This window comes from Chiloscyllium plagiosum, chromosome 5 (genome assembly GCF_004010195.1).
Source record: "Chiloscyllium plagiosum isolate BGI_BamShark_2017 chromosome 5, ASM401019v2, whole genome shotgun sequence".
Taxonomy (NCBI): Eukaryota; Metazoa; Chordata; class Chondrichthyes; order Orectolobiformes; family Hemiscylliidae; genus Chiloscyllium; species Chiloscyllium plagiosum.
Genome location: NC_057714.1, coordinates 23,452,890 through 23,461,308, shown reverse-complemented (window position 1 = coordinate 23,461,308; position 8,419 = coordinate 23,452,890). Strand labels below are relative to the sequence as shown.

Below are 8,419 nucleotides of genomic sequence, written 5' to 3'. Positions count from 1 at the left end.
ATAGAGCTTGTAAGAGGGCCTATGGTGTATTAGCGTTCATTAGCAGATGGATTGAATTCAAGAGTCGTGAAGTGATGTTGCAGCTGTACAGGACTTTGGTTAGGCCACATTTGGAGTACTGTGTGCAGTTCTGGTCGCCTCACTATAGGAAAGATGTGGAAGCTTTGGAGAGGGTGCAGAGGAGATTTACCAGGATGTTGCCTGGAATGGAGAATAGGTCGTACGAGAATAGGTTGAGAGTGCTAGGCCTTTTCTCATTGGAACGGCGAAGGATGAGGGGTGACTTGATAGAGGTTTATAAGATGATCAGGGGAATAGAAAGAGTAGACAGTCATAGACTTTTCCCCCGGGTACAACAAGGGGACATAAATTTAAGGTGAAGGGTGGAAGGTATTGGGGGGATGTTAGGGGTAGGTTCTTTACCCAGAGAGTGGTGGGGGCATGGAATGCGCTGCCTGTGGGAGTGGCAGAGTCAGAATCATTGGTGACCTTTAAGCGGCAATTGGATAGGTACATGGATAGGTGCTTAAGCTAGGACAAATGTTCGGCACAACATCGTGGGCCGAAGGGCCTGTTCTGTGCTGTATTGTTCTATGTTCTAACACCCACAAACAAAGCTGCATCAGGACATTATTCCAACGAGCCATCACACACTGCAGCACAGAGGAAGGTCACCTATACCGTGTATTCAAAAAGAACGGGTACCAATGAACACAGTCCGCAGATTTTTTTAGATTAGATTACTTACAGTGTGGAAACACTGTAACAAACCCAAATAAGCAGACAAAACGCATCCAGAAACCCTAACCACTCTCCCCTACATCAAAGACATCTTGGAAATGACTGCCGGACTACTCAGCCCCCTTGGTTTTGTGATAGCCCACAAACCCACCAACACACTAAAACAGCAGCTAATGAACTTGAAAGACCCCATACAGACAACAAGCAAAACTAATGTCATTTACAAAATACTGTGCAAGGACTGTAACAAACACTACATTGGATAAACAGGCAGAAAACTAGCCACCAGGATATGTGAGCCACAAAACAACTAGCCACAAAACGACATGACCCTCTCTCACTAGTATCCTCACATACACATGAGGAAGGACACCACTTCGACTGGAACAAGCCAAACAGAGTCACGCACAAGAATTCCTAGAAGCATGGCATTCCAATCGGAATGCCAATCAACAAACACACGGAGTTAGATCCCATCTACCACCCCCTGAGAAAAGGAACATGAAATGACATCACCAACCCAAAGAAACCCAAACATAAAATGCAGCTCTTATCAGCAGAGCTTCGCCCGAGGCCCACTGAAAATGTTAACTAGTAGGGTGATGAAACGTCTGGAAATGAACCTTTTCAGCTCAGCAAGCAAACTTACATCCAGAACCTCAACCTGCATTATCCCCATAAATTTTAATTCCCCTACCATGCAAAAACTCATCCAACTGTGTCTTGAATATGTTTAATGAAGCTGCCTCTACTACTTTCTTGGGTAGAGATTTCCATAGATTCACTACTGGCTGGGAAAAACAGTTAATCCCCCTAATCTTGAGGCCGTATCCCTTAGTCCTAGTCTCACCCACCAGTGGAAACAAATTGGTTGTCTTTATCGTATCTAACCCTTTCATAATTTTATGTTTCTATAAGATCCCCTCTCATTCATTCTTCTAAATTCTAGTGAGTACAGTCCCAGGCGGCTCAACCCCTCCTCATAGGGTAGCCCCCTCATCTCTGGAATCAACCTGGTGAACCTCCTCTGCACCACCTCCAAAGCCAGTATATCCTTCCTCAAGTAAGGAGACCAGAACTGTGCGCAATACCCAAGATGTGGCCTCATCAACACCTTGTATAATTGCAGCAGAATGTCCCTGCTCTTAAATTCAGTCCCTCAAACAATATTCCATTTGCCTTCCTGATTACTGTTGCACCTGTAAATCAACTTGTAGCAATTCATGCATGAGCACTCCTAAGTCCCTTTGCACAACAGCATGCTGCAATCTTTCACCATTTAAATAATACTCTGGCCTCCTATTTTGAATTCCAAGGAGGATAACCTCACATTTACCTCCATCTGCGAGGCCTTTACCAACATTATACTCCATCTGCGAGGCCTTTGCCCACATACATGATCTATCTAAATCTCTCTGCACAACCTCTGCACTGTTTGCCTTGCCACTCAATTTAGTGTCATCGGCAAACTTGGATACGTGACACTTTGTCTTCTCTTCCAAACCATTTATATATATCATGAACAGTTGCAGCCCAACACCAACCTCTGCAGCACCCCACTCACCACTGCTCTCCAACCACAGAAATGCCCATTTCTCAAAGTCTGCCTGTGACTTCTGTCTGGTGTAGTCTGTTTCTATTGCCCTTGTTGCTGGTCAAGGACTCTGTTGGAGGGGGGGGGGGGGGGGGTAGGTTCTGCTTGGGCCAATGTGTGGGGGGCTGCTCTTTTTGTCTGGCTGCTATGACTGAGCCGAGAGTGTGGTGCAGGAAAAGCACAGCTGGTCAGGCAGCATCCAAGGAGCAGGAAAATCGAAGTTTCGGGCATAAGCCCTTTATCAGGAATGGGCTATCAGTAATAGCATTATAGCTGTACTGAGGGAGGATATTCCCGGAAATATATCCAGGAAAGTTATTTGGGTGCAACTGAGAAATAAGAAAGGGGTGATCACTTTATTGGGATTGTATTATAGACCTCCTAATAATCAGAGGGAAATTGAGAAACAAATTGGTAAGAAGATTTTGGTTATCTGTATGAATAATAGGGTGGTTATTGTAGGGGATTTTAACTTTCCAAACATAAACTGGGACTGCCATAGTGTTAACAAATTCCTCTCCATCTAAATGCTTAAGTGTAAACAAGAAAATTTTCTGATTCAGTGTGAGGGTGTACCCACTAGAGAAGATGCAAAACTTGACCTACTCTTGGGAAATAAGTCAGGTCAGGTGACTGAGGTGTCAGTGGAAGAGCACTGTGGGGCCAGCGACCATAATTCTATTAGATTTAAAATGGTGATGCAAAAGGATAGACCAGATCTAAAAGTTGGAAGTTCTAAATTGGAGAAAGGCCAATTTTGACCGTATTCGGCAAGAACTTTCAAAAGCTGATTGGGGGCAGAATAAAGGGACAGCTGGAAAATGGGAAGCCTTCAGAAATGAGATGACGAGAATCCAGAGATGGTACATTTCCTGTTAGAGTGAAATGAAAGATTGGTAGGTATAGGGAATGCTGGATGACTAAAGAAATTGAAGGTTTGGTTAAGAAAAAGATGGAAGCATATGTCAGGTATAGACAAGATAGATCAAATGAATCCTTAGAGTATAAAGGCAGTAGGGGTATATTTAAGAGAGAAGTCAGGAGGGCAGGAAGGGGACATGAGATAGCTTTGGCAAATATAATTAAGGAGAATCCAAAGGGTTTTTACAAATACATGAAGGACAAAAAGGTAACTTGGGAGAGAATAGGGCCCCTCAAAGGTCAGCAAGGTGGCCTTTGTGGTGAGCCGCAGAAAATGGTGGAGATACTAAATGAGTATTTTGCATCAGTATTTACTGTGGAAAAGGACATGAAAGATATAGAATGTAGGGAAATAGATGGTGACATCTTGAAAAATTCCAATATTACAGATGACGAAGTGCTGAATGTCTTGAAACTGGTAAAGGTGGATAAATCCCCTGGACCTGATCAAGTGTACCCTATAACTCTGCGGGAAGCTAGAGAAGTGATTGCTGGGCCTCTTGCTGAGATATTTGTTAGATGTGATCTATATGGACTTCAGTAAGGTGTTCGACAAGGTTCCCCATGGGAGACTGATTGGTAAGGTTAGATCTCACCGAATACCGGGAGAACTAGCCATTTGGATACAGAACTGGTTCAAAGGTAGAGGACCAGTGGAATGTCACAAGGATCCACTACTTTTCATCATTTATATAAATGATTTGGATGCAAGCATAAGAGGTATAGTTAGTAAGTTTATTCTTGCCCCCTTCTCATGAATATAAAGCATTTTATAACATTAGCAACCCTCTATTACCAAGCCATTAACCTTTCGTTGTTTGTTGGATGCAGGATTATGACCAGTAACCCTGTCTCTACTGTTGCTTCTTTTGACCGACCTAGGGTTCAGTGGTTCCCAACTTTCTTCCACTGTGACCCTATTTTGGGGCACAAAAGCCAGCACAACCCTCCAGAGACATTGACTGAGTGGTTGGGGAGAGACTGGAGAGAGCTAGTGGGAACGTGTAAGTACAGCTACCTGTTGGAGCCAGATCCCGTGGTTCTGCAATTGATCAGAGGTCCCTGATGGCCATTGTAGTGTTAGCTCAGAGCTTGCGCCCAAAATTACAACTCGTGACCCATATCTGTCCCAACCTCTGCTTTGGGAAGCCTGGCCTAATATTCCACCTGGACCAGGTAATTTTTGCATTTTTGGTAATGCTCCTTATTTTATAAATGCTTTTCCTTCCTAATGTGTTTCAATCTGTTCCAGGTGTTTGTGAAATGCCATTTTGACTATAATCCATCCAATGACAGCTTAATCCCGTGCAAAGAAGCTGGATTAAAGTTCTCCAGAGGAGACATCCTGCAAATTGTGAATCGAGAAGATCTCAATTGGTGGCAGGTTGGCTCAACTTTTCTGCAATGCAATTAAGTTTTTTTTAATTTCAATTAGCTCTAAAATGCTAAGGACAAATACATAGTTTTTGAATAATACTTAGTGCATTTAAGTGGATATTCTATCTTATATGCTCAAATCCCAAGAATGGGTTTAAAAAAAAGTCTTTGAACTATAAAATATTGACTGAATGGTTTTAAAGTGAGAGGAAATAAAAGGATCATTTGTTGACTCATGTGAAGTTAACTGTGTCTTTTGGTCCTGAAGTAGCTCATACTTAATGGTGTGGAATACTGTGTTCAGGCTTTCTGGCAGACCCTGCATCATTTCATCATGTTGACAACCTGACACATTGCTGCAGAGTTTTCAAACTGCTGCTCCTTGTAGTGGAACCTTTAATATCCACCTTATTGAGCATTAAACAAGGTGCCACATTTCTTTATATTGTAGCAATTTTTGGTTATCATAAGATTTGGTTTTCTACTTGTAGATGCAGAACAGGGTAATGTTTGGTGATTACTTTTTGTCGAGAGAGGTGACAAAATTTCAAGCAATTGGACAATTGCGTTATAAATTTTTGAAGCATTCCATTTTCCAAGTTGAGATTTGAAGCAGAAAAAAGTAGTATTTTATTCCTGTTTGATTCCATTTGGTTTTAGGATTTGAAAAAGTTGACATAAAGTAAAAAAAAATTACATCTCATCTAGATTGTTCACTTTTAACACATCACCAAGTGGCTATCTTCACACACTGCATGTGGGCTATGTGGTAATTTTAAGGGGAAGAAAATTTAGAATTCACGAGGAAATGTTTTTGTGAATCAGTTTAATCTTTTAGATTACATAATTGCTTGAGACAGGTTTCTTCAAAAAATGTATTTGAATATTTATTAAGTAATTTTTTTTTTGTTCGTTGGGGAGAGACCAGAGAGAGCTAGTGGGAACTTGAGTACAGCCACCTGTTGGAGCCAAAGCCAGTGGTTCTGCAATTGGTCACAGGTCCATTATAGCCTCAGCTCAGAGCTCGCAACCAAAATTACAACTCGGGACCCATATCTGTCCCAACCTCTGCTTTGGGAAGCCTGGCCTAATATTCCACCTGGACTAGTAATTTGTGAATTTTTGGTAATGCTCCTTATTTTATAAATGCTTTTCCTTCCTAATGTGTTTCAATCTATTGAGGGCATCTCTGGCTATGCCAGGATTTATTACTCATCCCTAATTGCCCAGAGGGCAGTTAAGAGTCAACCACCTTGTTATGGGTCTGGACACACACACAGGCTAGAGCAGGTAAGGACAGTAGTTGCCTTCCCTAAAGAACATTAGTGAACCAGGTGGGTTTTTCCAATAATCGACAATGGATTCCTGGTCACCATTGACTCTTAATTCCACATATTTATTGAATTCGAATTCCATCATCTGCCATGGCGGGATTTGAACCCAGGTCCCCAGAACATTACCTGGGTTTCTGGGTTAAGAGTTCAACAATAATACCACTAGGCCATTATCTCCCCTCAAGTAAATATTGTAGAACAACATACAAATACATTTTTGTCAAAGCAGAAACAATGAAAATAAACAAGTAGGTCATTCAGCATCTTCAAAGTCTATTCCTAAACGTTTCACTGCACTGAAAGGTTAAAGAGATGCAGCTTAACAAATTGAAATTGTGCAGGTCAACTTTGAAATATGATTGACTTGTGGAATAGATCACCAGAAAGGAAGCAAGCACTTTTGGTTCAGGATCATCTAAAAGAAACAATCGCAATGGTCCAAATTAACTTTGTCTATTTTTTAAATAGCTTTTTTTTTTAAAAGGTTTATGTTCTAAATAAGACCACTTTTATTTCTTTACCTCACTTGTAAGAAAGTAGTTGATTTATATTTGTAACATTGTGAATCTTGGAAACATGTTCATTCTTGTTTCGTGGTCTTGACTATAATTTACCTAAGATGTTGTGTGTGAGCAGTTTAATTATCCCATTCATGAGGCACATGTACGCTGATTTTTCTTGTTTCAGGTGATAGGGCTGGCTGTTATAATGGACTTAGGGCCATAATCCTTTGATACTGATTGCTTAACTTGCATTTTGCCAGCAAAGGGGAAAATTCAACAGTGAAATCTGTCAGAAGCCAATGATACCAGGGATTGGAAAGACATTAGTAGAATGTCTTTCATTGGCTAACATTAGTAGAATGTGAAATAATGTTTGTTTTTGATCAGATAAGTGCTTTGCTGCTTTATTTGTTTTCACTTTATTGTCTGTGTCAACTATTCCATGTGGAAATTCATTTTCAGTACAGTTCGTTTTGCTGTGACACGTGTTTTGTTCATGCAAATTCGCTGTAACACGATTGACGAATTGGGGACATTTGTTTCGAAAGCGTGAATTTGTGCTGGCTATCATGTGATTACAACGCCAACACTTCAAGCGCAGTTTCTAAATCATGATTTTTCTATAACGCGGAATTGCACAATAACGTAACCATTGCATTATAGAAGAACTACCTGTGCATTGTTCAATTATTTAAAATTCCATACTAATAACTAATGACAATAGGGAAAAATGTTCTATCACAAAAATCTAATTTATAAAACTATTTCACGCTAATCGGTGGACTCACACACTGATGATACCTTGTACATATCCTCATTCATACATGAACTCTTGTTAGACATTTTCATGGAAAAGGACACAGGTTAGTTTGGGAACGAATTTGTCCTCTGTCTGAGAGATTGTAGCCTTTTCCCTGAATGGGTCCAACAGTGAAACTGAGACAAGGTGTGAGTCATATTGTTCATGACACTTGTTACAACTGTTAAAACTCTTTTAGCGCAGGTTTCATCAAGGAAGATCACTTCATCAGGTATCCTTCCTGCTCCGTATCCTTAGAGTCTGATTTCATACCTTCCTGTTTAATAATAAACTGAACTATTCTGGTACTAGATCTTCGGTAGGTGTTATCTGGAATTATTTATTCTGTGATCATCTATATTTGCTTTCAAATCTGCATTAAATTTATTTTATATTATGCCATAGTCTTTCCCTCAGTGTCCATCTTTGGTAGAACATTTCATGTTCCACTAACATCTACCACAAGGATGGTCCTGATGTTCCCTTTCATTTTTCTAATAATGATCCTTTCTTTCTGTTACTGATCCACAAAGTACTGGATCAGTTAAATTTTTCATAATCTTGAAAATATTCATTTGATCCTCGTTAATTCATTTTGAGTAAAAAAGAATCATTTAACTTTCTCCACCCATAGCCCCTAATTCCTGCACCACTTTAATATATCTATTTTGTGGCTCTTGTCTCAATCCTGTACAAAGCAATGTAATTTGTTTTAAAATAATGTTTTTATAGCTTCCCTTTTTCTTTTAACTAAATCATATAAATACACACCAATCTTGGAGCTACTGTTTAATTTTACAGATAAGGCCTCTAGTTTTTCAGTGTAGATTTTCTGTCAATTATGACCATTTTTGATATTTTAGTCTAAAGCAATTGTACTAATTAGGCTAATACAAAGCTGCATATTGATTGGGTGGGCGTTTGGTCTCCGAGACCCATTAGTCCACAGACTTTTCTATTCACCATAAGACCATAAGACATAGGAGTGGAAGTAAGGCCATTCGGCCCATCGAGTCCACTCCGCCATTCAATCATGGCTGATGCGCATTTCAGCTCCACTTACCAGCGTTCTCCCTGTAGCCCTTAATTCCTCGAGACAACAAGAATCTATCAATCTCGGCCTTCAACTGGACTTCATTGAGTTGTAGAA

The 8,419-nt window shown here is 40.2% G+C and overlaps 1 protein-coding gene across 5 annotated transcripts in view; it reads left to right on the top strand.

Annotated features, from left to right (window-relative positions):
* The window catches only part of LOC122549753 (protein PALS2-like), a 157,667-nt gene that overhangs the window by 129,291 nt on the left and 19,957 nt on the right, over nucleotides 1-8,419 (top strand). For all 5 annotated transcript variants that reach the window (XM_043689710.1, XM_043689709.1, XM_043689708.1 and 2 more), the window contains one exon: nucleotides 4,509-4,640. In XM_043689710.1, the coding sequence (XP_043545645.1) occupies nucleotides 4,509-4,640 (132 nt within the window). The remainder of the gene's footprint in view (nucleotides 1-4,508; nucleotides 4,641-8,419) is intronic.